Raw genomic sequence first — 27,527 nt, 5'->3', positions numbered from 1 at the left:
ATGGTTGGGAGGGAGACTTGTGGGCTCCTGGCTGTAGCCCCAGTCCCTTGGTTAGGGATCTAGAGGCACAGCTTGCCCAGGGCACTTTTGCTTCTTAAAACCCCAGGTGCTAGGAGCTGGTGGGTTCTTGTAGCCTATGGCTGTGACCCCGAAGGCACGAGGCCTATACACAGTCCCATGACAGTCTTTTCTCTTCAGCAGCCACGTGCTGTCCCTCCAGCCTCAGCTCACTGCCCCTTTCCTCAATGCAGCCAGACTCCTGCCTCTTTCCTAAGAGCCTCAACATCTTACAAGTTCTTCCTACGGCTTACCAACCCACTTCCATCACTGTGTCCCCTTCTCAGAACACTCCTTCCCATCCGATTCTGCTTCCCTCCTTGCTCCGCATCCCTGTCTCAGGATGCATCTTGGGTTCTGTCTTTTGTGTGTTTGTTTTTCTTGGGCAAGGTGTCCTCGGATGCTCCAGAGTGAACAGGCAGGCAAGCAAAACCCTCTCTTTTTCCCCCTACCTCCATGACCACAACCATATCTTAGCAGGACCCACATCTGGTGCAGCAGCCGCCGCAGTGAGCTCTAAGACCCTGGTCCTGCCAGGAGTGGCCTGTAGGCCCTTGGGCTTGAGCCTGTAAGTTTTGCTGTGTGTTCTCAGTTGGGGCTGGTGACGGAAACAAATCACTGGTTCTGAGGCCAGGACACTGACAGTCCTAAAACGTACTGGCTGGGAGGGGAAAGGATCAAGTTGCAGCCACAGGATTTGGCTCCCTGCACAGTGGGGCCTGGCCAGGGGTGTCCCTCTGTTCTTGTGGCACTGGTGACCCTCACCAGCATCCCCAAGTCCTCCTGCTGTCCTCGGACTTGGTGAAAGGAAGGACAGTGAGCCTCATCCTCACCATCACCCTGGCTGTTGCATTCTGTAAATATTGCCAAAGGGAGTGCTGCCTCTGATGCACCTCTTTGCTCTGAAATTTTAGTTGGGCCTGATTTGTGGTGAGGACAACATTTATCTCCAAGCTTATGAAAGACACTGTGTTTCTGTTTGCTCCTCTGTCCTCAAGGTTACTTGTATTTTTAAAGTTCCTGAAAGTGTCCTTTGAGCCTGGCTTCCCAGTGTTATCAGGAGTGTGGGCCCATGTTCCCTGACTGGGGCTTTGGGTGAGTAGGGTTCTTTAGAGGTGCTGGTGTGGTAGGGGGGTAAGCAGGGAGGTATCAGAGGGCAGTGAGGCTGCTTCCTGGATGAAACGAATTACTAAAGGGAGGCATGTGCAGGGTGAGTCCAGGCTAGTTGGTACAGGTGGCCCTGTACAGGGTTCAGGCACAGCCAACCGTAGGTGGGCTTTTCCACATTGAAGAGGCTTAATTGAACTCTCAGAGCGATCGTCAGGCTTCTTGGGGAAGCTCGGCAGGTGAGTCGCTGTGTAACCCAGCAACCTGCATCCCAGCCTCTCAGGGGATGTGCCGTGGGTCTCACCTGGCAGTTCCCCAGTTGGGGAGGCCCTAGGCCCCATGTCTGCCCCAATCATCTGTGGTTCTGTGACTAATTAAAACCCAAGAGGACGGTGGAAAGAAAACCTCTCTCTCACAGTAGAGACGAGCATGATTATCGGTGAGCATGGGGTGGATAGTGGACCAGTGGTGGGCTGCCGTGTTTGCGTGTCTACATGTCAGGGTCACACAGGGATGATGATGAGAGCTGGCCTTTTCTTGACCTAGGGACCGAGCCACACCCTTCCCGGGACAGAGTGGCTGCTGAGGCTCTGTGTCCCCGGCACCCTGTGTGGTTTTCCATCAGCCAGGATCTTGGTTGTGGCTGTTGAATTTCCTGCTCTAAAAGCTGCCCTGAGAAGCAATAAAGGAAGATTTTTGTCTTATTTTAAAACATTTCTGAAGATGCCTAGGGAAAAGTAAGGGTCCTGCCAAGAAGGAAGAGGTAGGAGCTTTGTGAGCTGGAGGTGGGTCCTTAGGCATTCGTGTATTTTAAAGCCTCCTTGGGTGGATTGGAGGAGGCTATGGCCCCGGGGCCCAGGTAAGCTCCTGCTAAATTCCAGGAAAGGGCTGCTGAGGCAGGAAGCTCTCCTCCTGGCCTGCCCCCAGGTGAGGAGCTGAGCAGGCGAGGCTACATACATCAGCCCCAGGGAAAGTATTGAAAGGCCTCTTGGGCTCCAGACTCGCCAAGCAGGTTGTGCACATGACCCCTTAAGAGGGAGTCAGAGCCCTGGACTGTGGTGTGGGACAGTCCTGCTGCTGAGGAGGTAGGTCGGATTTGGGCGGATGGTGGCCCCGGTATTGGCCAACTTGGAAGCACCAGTTGTGGGTAGGGCCTGGAGGGTGGTTAGCTGACTACTGTGGCCTGGATTTGCGTTTTACTCTTCAGTAGTGGCCACCATGTTCTCACTGTGTGCTCAGCCACATGCTGGTCACAAAAATAGGAGTATGACATGGCCATATCTGATGCCCACCCCCACGCCTTATCCTCTGGAGACAGACCTTGCAGGAGTGAGGCCCTGGGAATTCCTGGGACCTCTGATCTTGGTATATCTCCCAGAGGTGCTAAGAGAGTTCAGAGCTCAGCTTTGATCCCAACAGGCCAGGATGTGGATTCTGGGTTCAAGATGGCCAGTCTCTGGTAAGCCAGGAAACAGTATCTCTAACGGCAGACATTAGGGACGGGCTGGTGTGCTAGCCTAGGGTCTTACAGGGGAGACAAGCCAATGTCTTCCACCTGCCAACCCTGATCCTTATTCTGGAGTGTCCAGAGCATCTCTAAGCAGATGTTTTATCGGGGACTGTGTCCAGTTTCCTTCCTCTCCCCAAGTAGACAGGTTGTGACCTTGTGGTGAGGAGTCGAGGGGTAGAGGCAGCCCCTGAGAGGGGGGTACAGGTGGAGTCTCCTGGGCCTCCAAATGCCTTGCTCAAGCCAGAGAGCTGGCATCCCTACCCCCACTCCCTACTACTTCCTACCACTTCCACCACTCACGCCTGCTGCAGGTCCCCAGCCCCTGCCTGAAGCTCTGGCTTCTCATCGGTGTCGCAGATGGACGTGTAAAGAGGCTTTGTCCTTAAGCAACCCATTTGGCAAACCCTGTCCTGAAATGAAGACAGGATGGGGGTGGGGGGAGAAGCAGCGAACGGAGCTCGGAGCTCCGCGGCCGGCAGAGTGGGGGTTAAGGCGGGTTGCTGGCTCTAAGCTGATCTGAGCCAGAGCTACCCCGCGTGCAGATGGAGGGGGGGCCGGCAACTCCTCATAGAGCTGTTCTGTGCTCAGGTCCTGGCCAGACCTGCTCCCACGGCCGCCAGGGAGCCTCCGCCACCTCCGCTAACGCCTCCACCGCCACCCGGCTTCTCGGAGCAGGCGGCTGTTGCCATCCGCTGTCCCCAGGGGCAGACTTGGGGCAGGGCCTTCGCCACTTTTGTGCTTTGCTCAAGATGTGGTAAGCTCTCTCCCTGAGCCCCACACGCCCTTTATAAAGGGAGGCTGGTACTGGTGGGGTCAGTTCAGCCGCCTCCCCAGTGCCAGGAGCCCTCTGGAAAGGTAGGGTGTCACTGCATGTACTTTGGCAAGTGAACTTTGAGCCCTTTTGGCTGGCAAAGAGATGGAGTAACTGCTTTAGCTAACTACCGCCTACCGAGTGTTTCACTTACTGTGTGATTGGCACCACATTCTCTGTCCATGAGCTTCTTGGAGGAGAGGCCCAGAGGGGTAAAGTGACTTGTCCAAGGTCATACGGCTCTCAAGAGTCTGAGTCAAGATTGACACCAGGTCAATGCAGCACCAGAACTCACCTTTGGGCCCTCTCCCTAGCTTCTTTGCTGGGGACCCTGGTCCCTGGGAGAGGGGGTGATTTTCTTTTTGAAGCTTATCATTGGGAGTTGAGGATGGTCTTTAATGATCTGGTGGCTTGCCTTGCACCTGCCTACCATTTCTGAACTCCTCAGAGATTTTCAGAGACTCAGAACCTCACTGCAAGAAGCCCCACCCCGCTCCAGGCTGATATACAAGGAACCTGGGTGATTTTAAACGACGGTAAGGATCTGAGGGTCGTGGAGTCTTCTGGTACCAGCAGGATGAGTTGGACTTTTGTCCTAAGGTAGTACGGAGCTAGATAAGGTCTTTGTGTAGTTGCATGACATGGTCATGTCTGTGTGCCAGGAAAATAACCTTGGTATCAGCGTAAGCACCAGTTAGTGCAGAGATGCCAGTGAGGAGGCGGGTGTGGGAGATTGGACTGCACCTGGTGGTGGCTGGACCAGGCTGGGAGCTGTGGGGGTGAAGAGGAATAGTTTCTTTTGAGAGATATTTAGGAGGTGGCCCTTGCAGAGCCATCTAGCTAGGTTGTGAAGGTCTAAGGCGCTGCGGTTAGGAGGCTGGGTCAGCAGAGTGTTCTTGGAGCCAAGCTCCAGGCCTGTGCTCTGGGGCTCTACCTCCGCCACCCTGCTACCGTGGTGCCAGTGTGCTTCCCGCCAGGGTCTCTTTCCTCCCATTCTCTCCCTTCTTACGCTCTGACAGCTCTGCCTCTCATCAACTACCTTCCCTGTGTGCCCTGACTCAGTGGAAGACATAGTATGGTGGGGGAACCCCAGGCTCCTAGCCTGTACCACCAGGTGGTATTCTGAACTGTTCTGTGTGGGAGGAGAAAAAGGCAAGGGATATGCCAGAGGAGAGACTAGTTCGGCTGAGGGTGGCGTCCTCCTTCGAGGTGGATATTTACAAACACTGCAGCTCACTTGGCAACAGGGCACCACTGATCCCCTTGGGCACTGCCCACCCCCCCCACCCATGTCCCATGCCACTGCAACCAGGAGAGCCCCCTGGGGCTTGGGAGGAGGCAGCTATTGGTGGCACCCCAGGGACCCCTGAGCATCACCCTAGTTCAACAGAGAGGGAGTGAAGGTCAAAGTAGGCCAAGGCCCTGGGAAATAATGAAGTGAGACCAGACTCCCAGGCCTAGGCTCTACTTTGCCCCTTGCCAAGGGTTTGGTGGCCTCGGTTGGCTCTCAGGCCCATGTCCTCAGAAGACCTGAGTTTGTAGCTCTGCCCTGCAGTGGCTCCCAGGTCTGAAGGGAACCTCGGGGTATATGCAGGCAGCCCTGACTATGTCTGAGAAGACTGGCAAGATAGAGGCGTGATGCAGCATACTACTGATTCTTTTGGTTGCTGCCCACTAGGCAGAGGTGCAGGCCCAACCTGAGGGGAAGAATAGTCAAGCCCTTTCTGGAGAGAATGAGCCAGCCAGACAAGTGGGCTTTCTGGAGAGAAGGAGCCAGCCAGGAGAAGTTGGTGAGAGGGAGCCCACCCCTAGGATGTACATGGGGAAAAACAAGTGACAGGCCTGATGCTACATCATGGGCTCTGGTGGACAGCCCAGTGTCGGCAGGGGTGGGGTGGTGGTAGGTAGTAGGTGAGGTAGTGGTTTGGGAGGCTGCAGTCTGGGGTCTGGATTCTGCTCTCTGACTTGCTCCCAGTGTACCTGTGACTGGCAGGTACCTTCCTCAGTGGAGTCTGTGTTTCCACCTTGCAAGGGCTTCCCAGACACCAGGAATTGAGGAAGTTGAGACGGACCAGTTCTGTTCCTCCCTCTCCTGGGCACTATGATGCTTTGGTGACTTCTGAGAGCTCATGTACCTAGTAAACCAGCCTCTCAGACTTGTGGCACTGACCTTTGTACAAGATTTCCTGGGCTCGGACTTAATTTCCTGAGTGGAATTTCAGCTGGTGAAGTGCTCCCTGCTCTCTCTCTCTCTCTCTCTCAGCTCTAGCCTTTGTGTGATTCTTCCCTCTGCTCAGGACACTCCTTTCCTCTTTGTCTTCTGTCTCAGCATCAGTATGACTCCCTGCCAGCAGCCTGTCCTGACTCCCCATACCTGAGTCAGGTACCTTCTTCTGCTCCCCATGCTTGATCACAGCCCAGACCGCACAGCACAGCACTGCCCCCTCCTTCATGTGTCTTTTTCATGGGACTGAGGGCAGACCCTCATCTGGCTTATCCCAGGGGCCAGCCCTGGGCCAGACGAGAGCAGTGACCATGTGAGGGTTTGCCCAGTGAATGGGGTTTGGGTAGGTGGATGGATGGCTTGACCCTTCTGGGCTGTGCTCTGTGAAAAACCCAGCACTGCAGCAAAGGCTGCAAATGGCCATGCTCTGCTGCAGGGTAGCACCCAGGAGCAACTGCCAAGGGCTAGGGACTGCTGGTAGTGACGTATCTTTCCAGGGTTCTCTCTAAAATTTTTGGGACCATATAGCCGAGCTCTTGGGCTTGTCAGAGGCTTCTCAGCCCATTGACTCAGTTCAGCCCATTAGAGGAAACATCAGGAGCCCACCCCAAAGACTGATGAGTATATCTGGATTTTCTATTATGTGTATACAAAGTCATTTACCTGATAGACACGGCGGTGACTTGGTCTCCATATCTGCGGCTGAGGGAAATAAATGTCCCAAGGAAGCTAGCTGGTGGCCTGCTGGGGGTCTTCCCCAGAGTGGTTTTCATTGGTGAATTCACTGGGGTCCATAGTTGGGCCTCTTCTCTGCTGGTACCTTAATGTGATCGGTATGCCAGGAGTGATTTGTTCCTATGGGATGGCCTCAAAACTGATCTAGCTCAAGGAGGCTGCCAGTAAAACTGGGTCTCCAGCTCAGGAACTCAGTGAAAATGATCAGGCTGGCTGGGGGCTTACTTTCTCTGCTCCCCAGGGAGCACCCAGAGTCTATGGGTGGTTCATGAGTGTTACCAGGATTCAGACAGCAAGTTGTGCCACTCCCCAGGGACCACCTTTGCCTGGTGCTTAGACTTGCCTGGACTGAGCAGCCTCCCCGGTCTGACAGCACCTCTTAGCTATCTGTTTAATCGTGGCATGCCTCTGTGCCAGCCAGATACAGTATGAGTACATGGCTGAGTGATACTATCCCCACTCTAAAGATAGACAAGGGGAGGTCCAGAGAGATGGGTTATGTGCAACCTTGTGTAGTTTATAGGTAAAGGAGAAGGAATTTGAACCAATATTTGCCTGTTTTCTCTGCAATGACTTTGCACATCACTGACCTCATCTCTGGTGTGGTGCTATTACAGTTTAGTACAAATATTATTGTCAGAATTTCAGTAGATGTCTCCTCTCTCAGAGGTCAGGCAATTGCTGCTTGGTTCATCTCCTGTGGCTGTAGAGTGGCTGCTGTTGGGATTCTCACTGTTTTCCAAGAAGGGAAACCACAACCATGCTTCCAAAGGTAGAAGGCCAGTAAGGAGAGCAGCTGTAGATAGTGCAGGGCAGCTGGGAGCCTACCCAGCCCCTCATCAGGCTGGCAGACCTGGAGATGTTATGTGGCGCTGGTAGCCTCAGATCCTAGTGGGCAGTGACTCTGAGGAAGCCGTAGTGAGGATAAATCATCCAATGCCTGGTCAGTCTTGGGAGAAGTACAGACCCCTGAGCCCAGCTGGCCCTGTCTGCCCTGCTAACACTGTTTCACTTAGCGGCCATCAGGAGGACGTGGTAGCCCCTGGGACCTACTCTCTGAACCAAAGTTAGTCACTAGTGCTTCCTACAGAAATGCTTCCCCTGCCCACCCTAGGGCATCCACTCTGTCTCCTCATAGGCTCACTGTGTCCACTTGGGCTGTGGTAGGCAAGCACAGCACCCTGAGTACACACAGCACTCTGCTGAGCCCTTTCTCTCTGCACTTTGGTTCCTTTCCCTTCCCATCAGTTTAACACGTGCTCCTTATGCTGCTTCTGTTTGTTCGGGACATTAGCAGACGGGTTCACAGGGAAGACAGCTTAGGGCCCAGTTCATGATGGGGCTACCCGTGCTTCTTGGTACTTGGTCAGTGGCAGTGCGGAGCTACAGTGCACAGCGGTCAGCAATCTGGGACCAGGGAGCTGTATTTGACCTCACTCCCGTTGCTGTTGGTAACCCTGCTGTTCCCTCAGAAAGTTGGCCCCAGCATCACCTCTGGCCCTGGCAAAACTTTGGCTCCAACTTTTCTTTAAGGAGAGCCTGTGGTAGATCAGGATGTGGACCTGGGGGACCCCTGCTGTATCACTCACTGGACCCTTGCCAGATAGATCACCGCCCTCATATCATGAGGGCCAGAGGTGTCTGTCAGGATGGGTTGGGGGCTCCACTCTCCTTCCCTTCTCTGTCTCCCTCATGGTTGGAGCCTGGGGCCAGGAGCTTTGAGATGGAGTGGGGGGACCAGGCACCCCTTCACCCCACTCATTCTGGTCACTGTGCTCTTCATACTCTGGGAGCAAAGATAAGCCAAATGGTATGACTACATAGGAGAGGCAGAGCACCCTGACCCTGGGGCTCAGGAGGCTTTACGTACAGAGCTGTCAGAGCACATGCTGACCTCTGCAAGATACGGAAGCATCTGTCAGTCATGGCCTGGGGCCTGAGCCTGTGGGTCTCAGGAAAACTGGTTGGATGTCTGACTGTCAAATGTGACTCCTAAGCGCTCTGGCCTGTCACCTGGAAAGGCCCTTCTAGGAGGCCAGCTTCTGGGATATGCTGTGTTGCACCAGGAGATGGTACACCCCAGCTAGCCCAGGGCCTGCCCAACAGTGTATTTGGCCAGGGCTTGGCCAAGGTCACGGTGTCGCTTGTGATCCAAGATAGATGGAACGACAGGGGAGGGACTCCTCCCTAGTCTGCCATCAGCTCTTCTCTCTCACCTGCCTCTTGTTTCCTACAGAGTTCATCCTCTCACTTCTGGAGAAAATGCAGACACAGGAGATCTTGAGGTTGCTGCGGCTGCCCGAGCTGGGTGACTTGGGCCAATTTTTCCGCAGCCTCTCAGCCACTACCCTCGTGAGTGTGGGTGCGCTGGCTGCCATCCTCGCCTACTGGTTCACTCACCGGCCAAAGGCCTTACAACCACCATGCAACCTCCTGATGCAGTCAGAGGAAGTGGAGGTGAGCAGTGTGGAAGCAGCAGGGCTGTGGGACGTAGTGGACAGAGGCATCTTGAAGGTAGAAGCCAAACTTGTAGCTGATTTGACCTCAAATGGTGCAGAGAACTCGTTTTCCCCTGGCAGCTAGCAGTAAGCACCCCACCACCACCACCACCACCGCCGCCACCAGGGGCCTTGAACAGGGTCTCCTACAAGATGCTCCTCTGGCTTTCCTAGGAACTGAGCCCTGGGCAGAGCCTGACCGTGGCCTTACACCAGACCTCTAGTTTGCCAACTTCTTGGGAAGCCTTAGATCATTGGTTCCTCAGTAGAAAACCTAAGGTTCTCAGGGGGCTGCCAGGTAACTCCCCTCTTGGTCTCCCTGTGCCCACTCTGGGCTCATCCTGTGCCCAGCCTTGGTCTACAGCTGGGACTCAGAGCTGAGCCTGCCCCATGGCCCCGTCTTCCCAGAGCACATGAACTTACAGGGAGGGTAACCTAGAAGAAGAGGTGCTGTGGCCCAGCCTGGACAAGGGCATCCCAGGCTAACTCTAGAAGGACTAGTGAGATTTCTTTTTTTCTTAAGCTTATGAAATTTAAAAATTGTCTTTTTCTTAAACTTTATTCATTTTGAATATATGCATGCTTCAGAAGAATAAAAGGTCACAGACTGAAAAGCTTCTACCTTCTTCCCCTTGCCTGCAAGTTTTCTGTCCTAGAGAACCGTCCATGAGCAAATGGATAGTATCTGCCCCCCCACCCTTTTCTTCTTCTTCTTTTTTTTTTTTTTTAAGATTTTATGTATTTCTTTGGGGGGGTGCAAGGCAGAGGCAAGGGGAGAGAGACTCTCGAGCATACTCCCCGCTGAGCATGGAGCCCTTTAGGAGGGCTCGATCTCACAAGATCACAACCTGAGCCCAAATCAAGAGTCAGATGCTTAACCCCCTGAGCTACCCAGGTGTCCTTGCCCCTCTTTCTAAATGCTGTCATGCTGCACACACAGTTCGGCATCCTGTTTTTTTGTTATTGATGGTGCATCTTGGCAACCATGAGCATACCAGACTTTTGCCTGGTAGGAGAGGATGCAGGTCTAGATAGGATGAGCATCTTCAGGGCACTTTTCCAGTAATGATGTGTGCAAAGGTGGGGGTATGTAAAATTGTACCTGGTGGCTTTGGGAAATGGTGATTCACATGGGGTGTCTAGATGGCAGAAGGGATACCCATGGGCTAGCAGAGTGGTTTCCAGAATGGCCTTTGGTGACCAGCAGCCCTGAAGGGCTGGCCATGCCTTTTACCAGTTATATGGTCCTTGGCAGTTTCTTAACTCTCTGAGCCTCAGTTGTTCTCAACTGCCAGGTGGGTAATAAAAAGAGCACCCATTTCCTAAGGTTGTGGTAGGGATTTGGTAAGATGACACAGAGAAAGTACTAGACTGTTTTGGTAAACTTATAATTATAACTCACTTGAAGAGGCTAATAAAGACAAAGGTCCATGGGCCAGGACCCTGGAGAAGGGCAGCATGGATTTATTTTGGGTTTTTAGTAGTATAGAGACACAGTGCCAATTTGTGCTATGGAAGGATCAAGTGGCATGGGCAAGAGCGTGCCTAGACAGGTATCTTCAGCCAGTACACACACTAATTCATGCTATTATGTGAATGATGGTTGACACCCAAATGATTCTTAACCTAGGGGCACAGCAGCAGCAGCAAATGAGATGAAAGCCACCTTGGCAGGCTGATCCTGATGCCAGAGGGTAGCCTGACTGTAGCCAACACTCCCCATTCCATTGAATGAGTGAACCAGAGGTGCATATGAACAGTAACTAAAATTCTGTACATTTTGTGTGTGCTAACCTGGTGTTGAGGTACTGTGTGCCTATATGGGAGATCAGTGTACTGGGCTGTGTGTGTGAGCCAACTGTGTTTGAGTGTGGGTGCATACAGGCCTAGTGTAGACAAGCTGGCTGTATGTGAACATGTGTAGAGGTTGTGTGTGTACAGTCCAGGTGTTATGTATAGGCTGTGTATGAATGCATACAGAGCATGTCACAGCCCCAGCCATGTGGCCCTGGTGTGCATCCAAGCTATGTGCAGCCTGATGCATCCTGGTGCCCTCTCCTGATGCCTCTGCCTGCCTCAGCCAGCTTCCCTGGCCTGTGCTTGGCTCGTAGGACAGTGGTGGGGCCCGGCGATCTGTGATCGGGGATGGCCCTCAATTGCTCACCCACTACTATGATGATGCCAGAACCATGTACCAGGTGTTCCGCCGTGGGCTTAGCATCTCAGGTGAGAGGGACTGTGGGGATGTGGAGGCACTGTGGCAGGGAGTGATCGGGTGCAAAGGTAGTGGTGGGCAAACAAGGCACCAGGGGCCTGGGAGGTGAGTGGTGCCCAGGATCAGAGGAGAAAAGCCACTCTTGGCCCTTCTCTCACCCCATCAGATAAATAGCTGCATTATGTGGCCAAAAGGCTGACCTCAGCTTTGTTCTAGAACTTCAGACTGCCTGACCTTAAGCTGTCTCTCAGCCCATACTTTATATCTCCTGTGGGCAGCCCCTGATAAACCTCAAACTGTCAGGCCACTGGTTGGCATGATTCAGAACCTGAGCCTCTAAGATGTCTGGGTGAGACAGTGTATGGGGCAAAAGAAAATGGTTCCAGAGAGACAATTTTCTGCTTCTGCCTCATGGCCAGGTCTCTGTGTCCTCTTGGGGCTGCATCACACAGGTCATGGTGGGAACTGGTAATGTGTCATCCCACATTTCTGGGCCTCCCTAATTCCTGAGTATGTGTCATGCTTGTGTACTTTAGGCCTTCTTGGGCTTCTGCAGGTTACACAGGCAGCTAAGGGGCAGTTCACTTGACTCATGGGCTACCTCACAGCATGGGATGTCCATTCAGGAGTCTGATGAGCAGGTGCAGGTGACACCCCACCCTACCATCTTCCCTGGTACAAGGCCTGCTTATCTCTCTGCAGGGAATGGACCCTGTCTTGGCTTCAGGAAGCCCAAACAACCTTATCAGTGGCTGTCCTACCAGGAGGTGAGTGATGGAGGACAGGCCCCACCCTGTCGACTCATGTAGATCTGGCCCTTGGGGGCTTGTGGGTACAAGCCCCCAAGGGCCCCCTGAGGTCTCAGAGGGTCATTTTTTCTTTGCCTGGCCTCTTTGCCAGACTCCCGGCAGCAACCTCATAGGGCTTCCAGCAGACCTGGGCAGAGACTTGGGGAGGTCTCAGACCTGTAGGAATCCACACCTGGGGATCTCCCTCCCCTGCCAAAAGTCCTTGCTTTCTATCACTTCCTCATGTCTGTGTGCAGGTGGCCGACAGGGCTGAATTTCTAGGGTCTGGACTTCTCCAACACAATTGTAAACCGTGTACGGATCAGTTTATTGGCGTTTTTGCACAAAATCGGCCAGAGGTAAGCATCTGCCTTAAAGTTTTGGAGGTATCAGTGGAGTAGGGGGATTGAATATCATAAAACAGCCCTGCTCCCACTGTTTGTAGGGCCTGGGATAAGAGGAAAAATGGATCTAGTTAGTCCATGCCACCCCTCATTCGCTTGGCTTTGCCCCTAATCAGGAGTGGAAATCCCAGCCAAGCTCCATCCATACCACCCAGTCCCACAAAAAGCTGTGTTCTGAGCCATGGGGGAAGAATGACCCAGGGCAGAAGGCCATGCAAGCCTATTATATACACTTGGGCTGTTTGGAGTCCTAGAATTCCTTGGGGATATGCATGATCCAAAGGTTGTGGGTAAGCAGGCACAACTAGTTAGCCTCATGGATTCCTTGCCACACAGAGAGGGCCAGAACAGAACCTTCTCAGTAGGACCCAGAACAAGTTCCCTGGTTGCCTGGGCATAAGGGCAGTATAGCCCTCCTATCTGCTCTGTGCTCTCCCAACCCCAGACCTGTGTGTCTCCACAGTGGATCATTGCAGAGCTTGCCTGCTACACGTATTCTATGGTGGTGGTCCCACTCTATGACACCCTGGGCCCTGGTGCTATCCGCTACATCATCAGCACAGGTGAGCCACCACTGCCCCCTCTTGCCACTGGCAGCCAGCCCCTAGAATCCCCTCCCCTCCCCCCATCAGGTTATACTAATTGTCTGACACTAGTAAGTACTTCACTTCCATCCTCAAAGAACGTTCTCCACTTTGGCCCTTGAGGTAGCTTTCCCTGGTTGGACTTCCCAGAAAGACACCTTACACAGGGCCTGGCTACTATGAAGGGGCTACCAGTCCCCACATGGGCTTCCAAGTCTCTGAGGCTTAGTATAGCTGGGGGCAGTTGCCTGAGGTGGGGGTGCAGCAAATATCTCAAGCAGATCTGAGATTATGGAGCCTGATCCTGGAGCAAAGGAATGCTTGGAATCTGCTCTAGGAAATTCCCTGGTCTTTTGCCCTTGGTTTCTCCCAAGTTCCCTGCTCTTTCCTCTCTATACAGCACTCCATATGGCCCACATGGCCTCTCTTATGCATTTTTATACACAAGCTTTGGCACACACAGTCCATAGTTCTGCTGCCTGGCACATGTACCCACAGTCACAGCCTGACTTTCCCTGATGGTCCCTTCAGCTGACATCAGCACCGTGGTGGTGGATAAACCTCAGAAGGCCGTGCTTCTGCTAGAACATGTGGAGAGGAAGGAGACTCCGGGGCTCAAGCTCATCATCATCATGGAACCGTTCGAGGAGGCTCTGAAAGAAAGAGGGCAGGAGTGCGGGGTGATCATTAAGTCCATGCAAGCTGTGGAGGTGAGGATCTGCTCCTGGGCTATTTACTGGGCCACAGCTACTTGGGCCAATGAGCCAGAGCTGCTGGTTATCTGCCCCTCTCATGCCCTGGGGTGGATGTCTTAGGCCATCAGAGTTCTTCAGGGTCAAAACAGAGCAAGCTTCACAAGGGCTGGCAGAGGGTGGTAGAGTTGGTGCTCATAGGCATCCTCTCAGCCACAGGCTCAGTTTGTTGGCCCAGCTAATGACACAGCTCCAACACGTGGGTGATGGTACCAGCCTGCCCCAGAGTTATGTCGTGTCTGGGGCTTCCTTTTTTCCATCTAACCATCAGCCTGTCTGAACCTGAGGACTATAGAGATGAGGTCCCAGAGTCTTTGAGAGGTTCTTCCAATGTGTCTGAGACTCCCAGCGGCCAGCAGAACCAGTTTTTCTGTGTGTGACCTCTCTGGAGGTGTGGGTTTGATGGCAGCTTGCCTGCTGGAGTGACACAGGCCATCCTGGCCTCCCAGAACTCACACTCTGCTCAGTAGCAGTTGACCCCAACCATACCTTACTGGATGTAGGCCCCTGGGCTCTCCATTTGTCCTCCTACATGCCTGTACATTTCTAACTATGCTTGTAATGCCTGTATACTTGTACCCTTTCATGGCTTTTGGGGCCTCATATACAGTGGCAACTCCCATCTGCCCCTCTAGCCCTGACCATTTATCTAGAAGTCCAGGTCACCCAGCCACTCTGTCCAGGTGGGCACCTCAAGCTGTCTCCCCAACTATGCATGTGCACAGTGCCTAGGCTTGCCCTGGGCCTTGAGCACCTTGGCTGTAATGTGCAGGATGGCCTAGGCCTGGATGTGTATTTGAGGAGACCACTCAGGTGGTTTCTCCACATGGGCTATGTCTGAATAGGGAATCCTGAACTCTAGGCTGGGTACAAGGGCAGGGCATAGTATGCTGAGTTTATTTTGATTTTTTTAGGTTTTTTGCTTGTGTTGATTGATAAGAGCTTTTGAGCATTTAAAAATAGGATTTTTCTCTTCCAGGAATGTGGCCAACAGAATCATCATGCTCCTGTGGTAAGCTCATCTGCCAGTGGGTCTTTCTTGAGCAAGATGCTGAGCAGGGCTTATCCTCATAGACTCCCTGCCAGGGGCTTGATAGGAGGTCAGAGCAGCCCCCTTGTGTTAATAAGCAGCCACTGTGAGCAGCTTGGGAAATGTACCAGGACTTCTCCGGGGGGGGGGGGGGGGGGGGGGCGGGGAGGGTATGGGGAGTGGTCTAGAAAGGGGCCTGCAACAAGAGTCTGACATTTAGGAGTGAGAAAAAAGGGAGCCAATCCTGGCCAGTCTAGGTTCTCTAGGAAGGCTTCTTTGGGAAGGCTTCTTTTTTTCTCTGAAGGTAGTGAACTCTGTCAGGATGGGGTGAGCAGAAGCAGCAACACAACCAGAAATGAACTCTGGGGCTGAGTGGCCTTTTGATGTCTGCTGTCTTTGTTCATCTCTGCTCTGTGAATTTTTCTGTGTGTCACCCCAAAGTGATACTGCCTGGGCTTAAGTCACCAGTGACAGTCACTGGCCCTGGGAGGGCCCTGTGGGGGTTTTAAGCTTGCTTACAAGGCTTCTCGCCTCCAGCTCAGTTCTTCCCACTCTTCTTACCTGTCCCTGAGCTTTGTCCTACGTAGGCCGGCCCTTCACGGGTAGCCCTGGAATGTACCCACCTCCTCCATACAAGGCCTTAGAGCACTATTCTCCGACTCCTTGGCATGCTCTTGCTTCTTTGACCTCTGCCAATGGCCAGGCTAGTTCCTCTCCCAGAGCCCACCCTCCATTTATCTGGAGAGATCTGGCCTGTCCCTCATTCTCAGCTCATGTCACCTCCTCTGCATATAAGCAGACACGATAGGTTCCTCCCAGTGACCCCAGGACTGTGTGCCCAGTGCCAGGGGCAAGGGCCTGACGCAGAGCAGTCTTGGTGACACAGTGGGAAGCTCAGTTCCTGGGCCATGTGTTCTCCTCCCAAGCCTAACCCCAGACATTTGGAAGAAAGTGGGAAGGAAGGGTGGAACCAGATCACATCCACTAGAAAGGTGTGGTCTCTTTTAGAGGCCTGAATGTGGCCACTACAGCCTGATCCCATCTAGAATTCAGCTCAGATTCAAGTTGAGGAAGCAGCAGAACCAGGTAAGAGGTTAGTGGGACAGATGGATGTCCAGGCGTCCAGTAGGTCTCTTCAGCCTCTTTCCCCCTTTCCTGGGGACTTGCCAGCCCGCCTCTCTGACTGCAGCACACAGGGGTGTGCACATGTACCCACACAGACCCCCATACCTACACATGGCCAGTGGGGCTAGTAGAGGGGCCCAGGGCTCTTGGGCCCTGGCTGGCCATACTGGGTCTATTTAACGCACACTTCTTCTCAACTCTGCAGCCCCCGAAGCCCAGCGACCTCTCCATTGTGTGTTTTACAAGCGGCACAACAGGTGAGCACAGGCACCCAGATCATCAGCCAGGGCCACCTACAGCCTTTTCCCCACAGCCTTGGTGGGGCAGATGCAGGGGTCTCTGGTGCACTCCATAGCCTGGGCTGAGCCTTGTCCTGTGCTTGGCTACAGATGACGGGCCCCTCCTGCTGCCCCCAGTGCTCGGCAGGAGGCAGTACAGGTGGCTGGACATGGATGGACAGTGTGGACCGGGAGGTACAAGGTGGGGATGCCATCCCCCAGCGCTGGAGCCACAGAAGAGCTGGGTAGCTGAGTTCCATCACTCCCCTCTGAGAGGCAGCTCTCACCCCTCCACTTCCTGCCTCTGCCTGGCCTTTGTGTCGGGGACTAGGGAACAAGTGTGGGATTTGGTGTCCGAGAGCCTCAAAGTCCCACTTCCACCACTGGCTGGGCAGCTACAAGCCAGTCATTTAACCTCGTTGCCACCCACTCTGCCCAGCTCCTCGCCTTGTAATGAGGGTGGTTAAAAGTGCTGAATAGGAGAGGGGATGGCGTGTGAAAAGGTGGTGCCAAAGCTCTGCAGCATGGGGCTGGTTTGCCATGGACATGGCTGTCAGGACAGGGATAAGCAGAAATAACACCACCCCGTGCCTGGTGCTGACAGAGAGTATACATAGTGATGTTTGCAGGGACAGCCAAGGCAGGCTGCCTGGGGCAGGCTGGGGGGCAAGAAGCACACGAGGAACACAGTCAGGGCCATGGCACTTCACAGCCTGCAGTGCCCTGCTCACCCAGTCACTGAGCTGCTAGGGCCTCAGCACCACCTGTGAGGCATGCAGATGTGGGGGCTGGTCCTGTGTGGATGCCACTAGTAGGTGATGGTAGGGGATTTGTGCCCTAGTCCCACAATGCCCAGCCCAGTGCTCTTCCCATGCTAATGCTCCATCTCATCTGCTGACTTGGAAAGTTGCTTGTCTTTTCCCTAAATGGTCAAGGAATTTTCAGCCTTCTTTTTCCAGACTGAGGACTGGCCTGCCTTGATGTTAGCTCTTGGTGGGGCTTACAGCAAACCAGGGCTTCCCATGCTTCCCGCAGACTTAGCCTCTTAGTCATTTGGCAGATCCTGACCAGCCCCACAAGCAGGACTCTCCATGAGGACGGATCATGATAAACATGACCTTATTGGATCAAGATGGATTTTTACCATTAACTAAGTGGGTTTGAGGGTTTCCCCCCACATTGCTAATTTTTGTCAGAAAATAAATAGCATAGCTCTTGCTCCCCAGGAGCTGACATCTAGATTCAACCTGGAATTCAGAAATGCCCTTCAGGTTTACATTGTTTTTTGTCATGAGTTTCATGATGTAAAACTTTGGTGACCTGTCTCTCCAAGGCTGGGGAACAGGTTACTACTGTGGCCTTTAGCTTTGGACCTGTGCCCTTGGAGCACTCCCCTAGGCTTTTAACGAGTCACTTGATGTTGCCCCCATATCTGGAAAAGAACTTCACAGTGCAGAAATGTGCTGTCACCCAGCTGGAGAGGGCAGGCCTCATGTCTAGTGCTTTTCCAGACCATGAAATCACAATTGGAAGCTAAGCCATCCTGCCCAGGCTCTGTGTGGTGGAAGTTGTGGGACGTACAGAACCTGACCAATGAGTGGTGATTTAGTGCCCGAGCTTTCCGTTCTAGAGGTGTTGCTGGTGCCAGGGCAGAACTGGAGGATGTAGTGTACCTCTTATCACCCTGCCCGGCTGTACTTGGATTTCCCTTGCATTAGCCTGAGCTGTGCTTCTGGTAGCCATCCTGTTGTCAAGCACATCAGCCCTACATGTCCTTGGCATCACAGCCTGCATACAGCTTCCTTTCCATACTGAGTGTCCTGGCTCCCAGCTTCATCAAGAGCCATACTGTTCTTTCAGTGAGGAAAGATGGAAAATATGATCTAAACCTGATATTTGGTTCAGGATTCTGGTGGAATCATTCTGGGAAGATTTTTTTGTTGGTATGTGATGGAAACATCTGTGGAAATTCCTAGAATAAGCCAGTGCTTTGGAGCCTATAGTCAGGCCAACAAGGTCCTGGACGAGGTGAGAGCTTGGGGTTTGTCTATACTCAGGGATGGCTACTGGATGGTTATGTGATTCGTTATTCCAAATTCATAAAATGACTTTCAGCTGGACTGGAGTCTGACACCCCCTCCTCCCAAAAAAGACAACTTGTGGGTATAACATAGTCCAGTTAAGGAAATCTGGCCTCAGGAATGATAATTAAGACCTGTCCTATGAGTATATGTACTCTGTCTTCCCAGAGAAGAAAATACAGTGGTCTCAATCTATGTTTTTAGCATTCTTTTTCTAATTTATATAGATTGACTCATTCAGCTTATTTATGGAGCATCCACTATGCATCAGACCTAGTGCTGGGGGCTGAGGTCACAGGGATGGATAAGCCAGAGCCCTGTTTTCTTGAGCTCACAGCTCACATCACCAAGCAGTTCAGTAAAATTTGGTCACTGTCTCGAGGGTCTGCATCCCAGGGTGCATGGAGCACTGGGCCACCAAGAGGTCAGAAGAGCAAAACAGAAAGGATTCTCAGAGGAAGTCCATCTGAGCAGAGTCTTGAAAGAGTGGTAGCTGGAGGAGAATAGAAGGAAGGGCACTCTCAGGGGGAACAGCATATGCAGAGGATTGGCTGCAAGAAAGAAAATGTTGCTTTGAGAGAGAGCTGACTGAGGGACTGGTAGTCTGGGGACAGGATCTGGAAACACTGGCAGGGGAGGAGTGATAGGGGCAGGAGTTTCACATGGAGACAGCTGGAGATGCTAGAGCAGAATAGAATCTGTCAGCATTGTCCAGTGGCTAAGCTGTTGCCCATAGGATGTTGCTGGTGCTCTTGGCAAAGGCTAATCATAGAGTGGAGGCTGGATGCAGAGGCTGATGCAGTGGAATGAGCAGTGAATGGGAGGTGAGGTTGTGATTTCAACAGGTGTGGACAATTCCTTCAGTTTGGTGGCCATGTCACCAAAAGACATGCTGACACTCACTTGGGCACTTTATTATATGTATGTTAGGCTGTAAGAGACAGTTTAAGTAAAAAAAACAGATTAGCTCCGAAGAAACAATAGAGCAAGAGTGGAGCTGACAGAGGCTTGGAGGGGATGAGGCTCATGTTATTTTCCTGGAAACCCCTGAAAGTGTTCTGTGGCATCGAGAAAAAGCCACTGGAGACAGAGGAAAGGGAGGTGCTGTTCAGTGGAGCCGAGCCCCCAAAGCTTTGGTTTATTTATTTTTTAAGATTTTATTTATTTATTCATGAGAGACACAGAGTGAGAGGCAGAGACACAGGTAGAGGGAGAAACAGACTCCCTGCAAGGAGCCTGATGTGGGACTTGATCCCAGGACCCCGTGTCACGACCTGAGCCGAAGGCAGACGCTCAACCTCTGAGCCACCCAGGTGTCCTACAAAGCTTTGGTTTAGATTAGAGGAGAGAGGAGGCTTCCAGGTACCACTAGGAAAAAGACGTGTCCTGTCTGGAGAAGAAGGGGAGGAAGTATAGGGGGAGGCGTCTCGTCTCTGCTGATTGGGGACACCCATCAAAACTCAGCCATCTGCAGTCCATTAGCTGAGTATGTAGATACCCATCAGCCTTATGTCTGTGGCTGCTCAGAGGTGGGATCTTGGGAAAATGTTCTCCTTGACGTGTTCGCTTTACACCATTCAGTTCAGGACTTATACGACCATATGCATCATACTGACAAAATCTCAGTATTCCTGCTGTGCAGCTTTAGGAGAATTTCTTGACCTCTCTTAAGCCCCCACTTCCTTGGATATTAGATGAAGCTAGCTGATACCTGTAGCATGGGCTATTTTAAGAAATAACTGAGCTGCCATGCATGAGATGCCCACCTAGCACAGTGCCCACATTCGTGGGTGTTCAGTAACTGGCTGCTATTAGAGATATTATTTGTATTCCTACCAGCTCTCAAGTCTGATTGTTTAAAAAAAATTTTTTTTAATGCTGGATATGGGGTTGATGAAAGTAAGACTCAATCCTAAAAGAAGATTTGGGACCCTCTAGCAGGGAGATGAATACTCTGCCTTAGAAAGCTCCCAGAGCATTTCTGTCACTGGCGTCTTTTGTAACCCATCTTTGTGTGAAAGTGGAAACAAGCAGCCAGAGGAACCTCCAGCCAGAGGGCCCGGCACTGCTCCCAGCTCCACTCCCACCCACCCCTGTAGGAGAAACCTTGAGCTTAGCTTCACTCCCATTAACTATTCTCACTTGGAGCCAGTGTCCATCCAGTGTAGACCTTCAGCCAGTGAAATGCCTTTCTGCACATCAGCCACGGATGGCCAGCCCAGGAATGTTGGCTAAAGCCCAAATGACAGTTGCAGAACCTGAAACGAAGAGGTTTTTATCCTTTCAGCAGCTGGAGGGAGGACAAATGGGAGGATGGCCAGCCTATGAGTAGAAGGTAGTAGGCCTCATGCTGCTGAGATGTCGGGGCCCAGGCAGCTGCACCTCCAGCCCATGTTGCACCAGAAGAGGAGAAAGCCAGAGCAAACATTGGTTCTTTAACTTTGCCATGGATCTAGTGAGAAATGCTTACCTGTTCCTCCATATGAGGAGCTTGGAAATTTTTCCATATCACATTTGAAAGAAATACTGCTAGAAGCTTGCACTTGTCCTGGAATCAGAGAAGCAAGTAGAACTTTCCAAAGGCTTACTTACCCCCCACCTCAGACCTTGCATCTTCTCCCAGGATTTGTTGTCCACATGTGCTTCTCCTTCATCCTTTGGGACTGCATCAAGGGCTGACTTGAGGAAATCATTTGAACATTTCTGGGAACATTTTAAAATTCTGTAACTCATTGGAAGTTTATAAAACCTCACTCATACATGTAAGAAAGCTGGAGGAGGACAAAAAACAGCAGAGCGAGAAGGGACAGGCAGACTGCCTGGCCTGCAGCCAGCCCTAGCTGGGGACACAGCAAAGTGGACCAACTTGCACTTTCGACCTACACCTGCAGTTCTGAGTTCAGGCTGTCTATGACCCCCGTGAAACTTACCTGGTGGTGACCAGAAAAGGCGTGAGGTGCCTGTGTTTTCATCCTGGGGGCAGAAAAAGAGCTACTACCCCCCCCTACTGAGCAACTTTAAAGGCACAGATGGAGCTAAAGGTTTGTTTCTAAAAGGTGTAAACTTTTCTCATCATTTTGGAGAGGAAAAAGATTTGTCCAAGCAGACCTGAGTGACTGCTACCCTTATATGTGTTGTGGACTGAACTGAATGGAGGCTTCAGACAATTTTCATTAATGAAGACAACTTTCTCTTGAGGTTCTCAGCCATCCACTCTGAGGTTGTATTAGACATGAGCAAGTCAGCCAGCTTAGCAGATCTAAAGCTCTATAGCATTGGATCATATTTTGTGGGAGCTCTGATTTCATACCTAGCATTTTGGAGGTATTCCTTAGAAGTTTCCAGAACTTGAGAATCCAGAGGTAAGGATCTCCAGGTGATACTCTAAGGATAGTTCATGAGCCCAGAGACTCTGTGGGACTTATACACGAGGGATCGTTCAGGGACACTTCTTAATATGGGCTTGGGTTTGAGGAAGGATGCTGGGATGAAAGGATGACCAGCAGAGGTGCAATGGGTCTTCTTCATTAAAAGAAGAAGGATATTTTAACAGCTACCTATTCAAACCCTGTAACCCTCTGTGTCCCCAAAATCCTCCGTGCAGTCTGCAGTATGGCTGTGTGTGCCAGAGCACTCGTTAAAACCCCCGCCCATTACATACCTGGGTCAGACTGAGATGGGCCCGTCCTGATGCCCCTGCATCTGACAGAATTTTTCTGCCCCGAATGAAAACAGGCACCTCACTTACCTTTTCTGATCACTGCCAGGTCAATTCCCCCTCTAGGGGTGGAGCGGGCTGTGTGTGTGTGTGTGAGGGGGGGGGGGACGTCCCTAAGTCACAGACAGCCTGATCTCAGAACTGCAGGTCCAAAGCACAAGTGGGTCCACTTCGCTGCCATTTCTTGGGCCCCAGCTAGGGCTGGCTGCAGGCGGGGCGGGGTGGGGCAGGCTGCCTGTCCCCTCTCCCTCTGCTGTTTCTCCTCCTCCAGCTCTGAGGCTTTTGGTTCACTCCCACCAGGTGGAAGTGGGGAGGGAGAAAAAGGAAGTGGGAAAGATGAAACCGAGAGATGGCCACTTACAGGAGTTCTCTTGATTATCTGCTCCCTCCTCCCCTTCAGCTTCTGCCTGTGGTGTTCCCAGCTGCTTCCCCGAGTCAGGGGGACACTGACCTGTGGACAAGACGCCTTTTTTTTTCCTGTTAAATTTTATTTAAATTCAGTTTGCCAACACAAAGTACAGCACCCAATGCTCATCTCATTGTGTGCCTTCCTTAATGCCCATCACTCAGTTACCCCATCCCTCCAACCCACTCCCCTTCTGCAACCCTTTGTTTCCCAGAGTTAGGAATCTAATGGTTTTCTTTCTTTTAATCCACCATTCCCACCACCACCCTCTCAGATTGATATTCCCTCTGCACACTCCATATCCAGTCCCTGGGATTTATTATTTATTTGTAGGTACAGTTTTCACATTTCTCACTGGTACCCTCAGCTGCAGGAAACAGATCAAACTTTGAGTTAGCTTGGGTTTTGGGCCCCGAAAGAAGATCCCTCATTCCTCCCCACTTTGACAGGGTCTAGAACTGTGTAGCTCTTTCTGAAGAAATTCTTCTCACAAATCCACTTCTTCCCATCTCTCCTCCTCTTCCTATCCCCCTCCCCTCCCTTCTCCCCCTCCTCAACTCCTCCCTCTCTTCCTCTTCCTCCTTCTCCCTCTTCTTCTTTTCCTCCTTCTTTTCCCTCTCCTCCTCCTCCTCCTTCTTCATTGAACTAAAATTCACCTGGCATAAAATTAAACATTTTAAAGTGAACAATGTGGTAGCATGTACTACAATGCTCTCTTTATCTCTGTTCACTTAGACCTTCTATCACCTCTTTCTGGGTAAGGATTGCAAAGTTAACATATTAGTGTATTTAATATATACCGGGTAAATTCTGCTCATGGCCTGGCCCCTCACGTTTGGAGTTTCACAAATGTTTTATCTGCTGTCTTAGTCGAATCTTCTAATTTAACATCTTTTGCACATGGATTATATCCTTAGACCTTCTGAAAGCCAATGAGGTAGGCATTGTCCTTATTTTACAGGTAAGTGAACAGAGAGGACAGATGGCTTCCCTGTGCTATGCTGGCAGTGACAGGCAAGGCCAGGAGTTGAAGCCAGTTAGTTGTGTCCAGCACATGTTGTGTCCACCCTGACATGAAATGGTGACTAGCTGGCCTCCCTCCCAACCCACTGTGTCCTGGGTCCCCATCTAGCTTCTGTCTTCTGAGTCATTCTAGCAGACTTGGGGTTACTACAAGCAGTAGTGAAAGGTCTTATCAAGACAAAGTGAGAATATCCGTGTCCTGTCTTTGCCGATGAGCTGGCAGGAGGGGCTGCCCCTGTGCTCTGCTCCTCTAGCCTGGCCTGAGCCTAGGGCCTTTCCTGGTGCTGCGTGCAGCAAGGAAGTCCTCTGCCAGCACAGCACAGATGGCTGCTGGATTCTGGGGACTAGACCCACTCAGCCCAGAAAGCAGCACAGGGTACTCAGTATCTGAGGAGACTAGAGCCTGTGCTTCCCCAAGAGGCAGAAGAGGGGAAGGCACAGGCCACAAGTAGCCAGCCTGTCAAGCCTTGGGACAGCCTGGCTGTGTGACTGTCACCTGTCTTCTGGTCCTAAGCTGCTGGGACCTCAAGGTGGGCTTTGAGGGTCTATAGGATGAACGTCTCTGACACAGTATTCATTGTCTAAGACTCTAAAGTGGCTGCAGAGGAAGGCCAGAGGCTTGGATGGGCAGTACAGAGTGGGACTGTCAACTTGGACAGTCTTCTCAAGGAGTGGCCCTTGAGCTTCCAACTAATTTGCCTTTTTGTTTTCTCTTTTCAGGGAACCCAAAAGGTGCGATGCTTACCCATGGGAACGTGGTGGCTGATTTCTCAGGCTTTCTGAAAGTGACAGAGGTGAATAAAGTAGACTCACTAAAGCAGGTGTCTCTTGAGGATACTCTCAAGCCTCAGAGGCTTTTTATTTGTTTTCTTTATATCCCCCCTCCCCAATGTAATCTGAGCTGCCTTTCCCAGGCAGGAGTTTCTGTTGTCATTAGAGCAACACTTTAACCCCCCCCAAACTCTGAAATGATCCATACCTCATAAATAGCCAATTTGAGTTTTAAGAGTGCTAAGATCCCAGAAAGAGAAACATGTGAACCTATTTTTCATTTTTAACTGCAAAAAAGTGAGCTTTCTGTGGTTTTATGTATACCTTTATTTAGAAAGTGATCCTTAATAACTTGTTTTTCAAATAGGCCAGGCTTTAATTCAGTCATTTTGTGTTTAAGGACTACTAGAGTCTGAGAAACAACGGCAACTGCTAATTTGTAAGACTGTACTTTAAAAGGTAAATCTAAAGTAAAAACAAACAAACAAAAAACCCTTAATATCTTGGCTTGACAAAAGCATGTTAGCATTTTATAACTGGCTAAGAAGGAAGGACATTTTTCCTCAAGTGGTGAGTATCCATAAGTCCTGCAAGTTTCCTTCAGGAGAACGGAATGTTCCTTTTCATGTAAGTTAGGCTTTTTCTCCACTGTGGAGAAAGATCATCCTCCACATTCATGCCTGATGGCATTATGGAGTATATGCCCCCGAGTACTGGTAGATTCTGGTAAAAGACTCTGAGAGACTGTTGTGGCTGAACCTAGTCAGGAGCCATAAGCCAGGTTCCTGGGGCTTGTCCAGGCTCGTTCAAAAGCCAGCCCAGGAGGACGAAGGCTCTGTGAAGGGGTCAGGGGCAGGGAAGTCCCATAATGCAGAGCCCCTGAGTGCTGGCCTTGTGCACATCCCCCTGGCCAGAGCAGCCTCTGTCCCTGAGGTCAGTCCCTTCTGTGTATAGTGGGCTGGGGGGCACAGCAGGCCTTCCTCTGAGCCTCCCCCACGGGCCCTGTCCCCAGGCCATGGCTTGTGAGGCCTGGCTCTGCCATCTGTTTGTCTGGGACTCATACCCCAGCCACAACTGGTGTAGACCTAGGGTTCCCTGGGTCCCTTTTCTGGAACAAGGACCAGAAAGTGCCAACGAGCCGAGACCCTCAAACTCCCTGCCCAGGTGGCCCAGGAAGATGGCGAAGTGGGGCCTGGCCCCCCGAGGAGACTTCCCTGCGGAGCTGGGCTCTGCTGGTTTATGTGTGCTTCACTGGGCTTTTTGCTTCTGCAGATAACCTAGACCTACTGGCTGCGCCCTAACACTCCGCCTCCTACGCTGCCCTGTCTCTCTCTCCCTCTTTTCTTCCTGCGTCTTTCATATACCTCTCCCTCTCCCTCTCCCTCTCTCTCTCTCTCACACACACACTTTTTCTCTCTCTTTCATCTCGCCCCTCTCTCTGCCCCCTTCCCTCCACCCCCCTTGCCCCCCTCCCCCTCTTCCTATTTGCCCCTCCAGGACCATTTTCTCTGTATTGTTTTATGACTCTCTTGTCGTCTTCCTGTCAGTGTTTCTTTCCTTTCTGTCTCCCATGCCCGTCACCTGCAGAAAGTGATCTTTCCGAGACAGGACGATGTGCTCATCTCCTTCCTGCCTCTGGCTCACATGTTTGAGAGAGTAATCCAGGTAAGACGCCCACCTGACTGACCGGGCCTTGCCTGGGCTCCTTCTGTTTTCTTACAGAGTCAGTGGGCTCCCACTTGTGCGGATGTGCACATTTCCTATTTGCCTTTAGCACACATGTTTGAGCGAATGGTGCAGGTAAGGCCCGGCTCCAGGGAGGCACAATCTGTGCCCAGAACCCAGGACCCTAGCAGGGTGTCACTTGTCACTGGTGCCATGAAGTAGAACTAAACTGCCCTGTCCTCAGAAGGTACCACAGGGGTCAGGGGACCTTGGCCACCGGACTTGTCCCTTCTGGTATGACTCCAGGGAAGACCCCAGGCCTGCCTTGTCTTACCTGTGGATATGCCTCAGCTGACAGAGGCCCCAGCAGATGGCCTCTGCTCAGAGAGGATTTACTATTCACACTCTGTGCAGTATGATGGCCAAGACACTTATATACCATAACTTCCAAAACTCATGAACTCCTGGAGAGGAAAACAAGACAGTGAAGTTGGGGGATCCAACTGTCATGACTCCTCACTCCGGCTATGGGACTGGCGTTATGATTGGCCCTGAGACCGGCCTTGTGGGAGGTGGGGGTGGGGGTGGGGGTGGTCCACATAAGGTTGTGGGAACAAAGAATTTTCCACGCATGTGTCACTCAAGGACCAGCCTGTGAATGAGCCGTGTCTTCTAAGCCTCTCCCGTCTCACTTGGGGGAGAGCTGGTATATTAGGGCATGCTTTCCAGCTTTTCAGACCTGGATTAGAATGCCATAGTTCATTACTATGAGCTAGTTTTGTGACTCTGGGCAAGTCCCTTTACCTCTCTGAGTTTTGCATTCCTCGCCTGTGAAATGGAGATATAAATGCTGCCTCACTCGTAGAGTTGCTGTGAACATTAAAGAAAAGAGCATGTTTTCAGCCCCTGGCATATTCCTAAACCCACTAAGAATCAGCCCGGCCCCCCCTTTGGCCCTCCATCAAGTAACACCCACAGCCAACATAAACAGTGTCTGATAGTACTCATGGGCACTGTACAGCCTTCCAGGTATCCCTGAGGGAAATCCACAGACCTGGAGTGGACCCATCGATAGGGTGCGGTACAGCTCAAAGACCTGAGTTCCCAGGGAGGTCCTTGCCCAGGGCTTGGGAATTGAGTGTGAGGGAGTAGGCTCCACTTAGCCTTGCTGCTCTGCATCTTCCAAAGACTCAGGATTCCCCTCTGTCTCTTGCTACTTCACCCCCATGCCGAGTGGGTCTTAATGGGAAGGGAGAGCATCTCAGATGGTATTCTTGAGTGTCTCATGGCAGCAGCCAGAGCTGGGTTAGGGGGTTATGGGTGCCCTCCATGTAGGGCAGAGCTTTGGACTACAACCAGGAGTGACTACCCTGAGGGACTTCTCTCTTCCTGTCCTCTCCCTCCAGTCTGTTGTCTACTGCCATGGGGGACGTGTCGGCTTCTTCCAGGGAGACATCCGTCTCCTCTCAGATGACATGAAGGCTCTGTGCCCCACTATCTTCCCTGTGGTCCCTCGATTGCTGAACCGGATGTATGACAAGGTAAGCCCTATAGGGAGTCTCTGGCCAGACTAAGCTGCTGTGCATCTGCTTGTCTGGACAGGATCTGGAGCCCCAGGCAGGCTTTCCATGCTTCCTGGGGCATGAGGTCCTAGAATTTGCCTCTTCTCTTCCTTCACTCTCACCTTCCTTCTCCTGTTTTCTTCCAATTCTCTAAAACCTTATTTAAGGAGATTTTTCTTCAGG

At 51.8% G+C, this 27,527-nt stretch overlaps 1 protein-coding gene across 6 annotated transcripts in view; it reads left to right on the top strand.

Annotated features, from left to right (window-relative positions):
• ACSL6 (acyl-CoA synthetase long chain family member 6) overlaps positions 1-27,527 on the top strand; it is a 57,684-nt gene that overhangs the window by 8,527 nt on the left and 21,630 nt on the right. For 2 of the 6 annotated variants that reach the window (XM_077911583.1, XM_077911580.1), the window contains 11 exons: positions 8,681-8,901; positions 11,054-11,168; positions 11,860-11,924; positions 12,203-12,304; positions 12,813-12,912; positions 13,465-13,643; positions 14,665-14,697; positions 16,046-16,097; positions 24,067-24,140; positions 25,705-25,782; positions 27,189-27,323. In XM_077911583.1, coding sequence (XP_077767709.1) covers positions 8,707-8,901; positions 11,054-11,168; positions 11,860-11,924; positions 12,203-12,304; positions 12,813-12,912; positions 13,465-13,643; positions 14,665-14,697; positions 16,046-16,097; positions 24,067-24,140; positions 25,705-25,782; positions 27,189-27,323 — 1,128 coding nt within the window. In that variant the 5' untranslated portion in view covers positions 8,681-8,706. Of the gene's footprint in view, positions 1-1,055; positions 1,153-3,262; positions 3,429-8,680; positions 8,902-11,053; positions 11,169-11,859; positions 11,925-12,202; positions 12,305-12,812; positions 12,913-13,464; positions 13,644-14,664; positions 14,698-16,045; positions 16,098-24,066; positions 24,141-25,704; positions 25,783-25,839; positions 25,918-27,188; positions 27,324-27,527 lie in introns of those variants that run through there. The other 4 variants (XM_077911586.1, XM_077911585.1, XM_077911581.1 and 1 more) reach the window with 4 other exon arrangements.

This window comes from Canis aureus, chromosome 10 (assembly GCF_053574225.1).
Source record: "Canis aureus isolate CA01 chromosome 10, VMU_Caureus_v.1.0, whole genome shotgun sequence".
Classification (NCBI taxonomy): Eukaryota; Metazoa; Chordata; class Mammalia; order Carnivora; family Canidae; genus Canis; species Canis aureus.
Note: the sequence above shows the minus strand (reverse complement) of the source record. Positions and strands in the feature narration are given on the sequence as shown.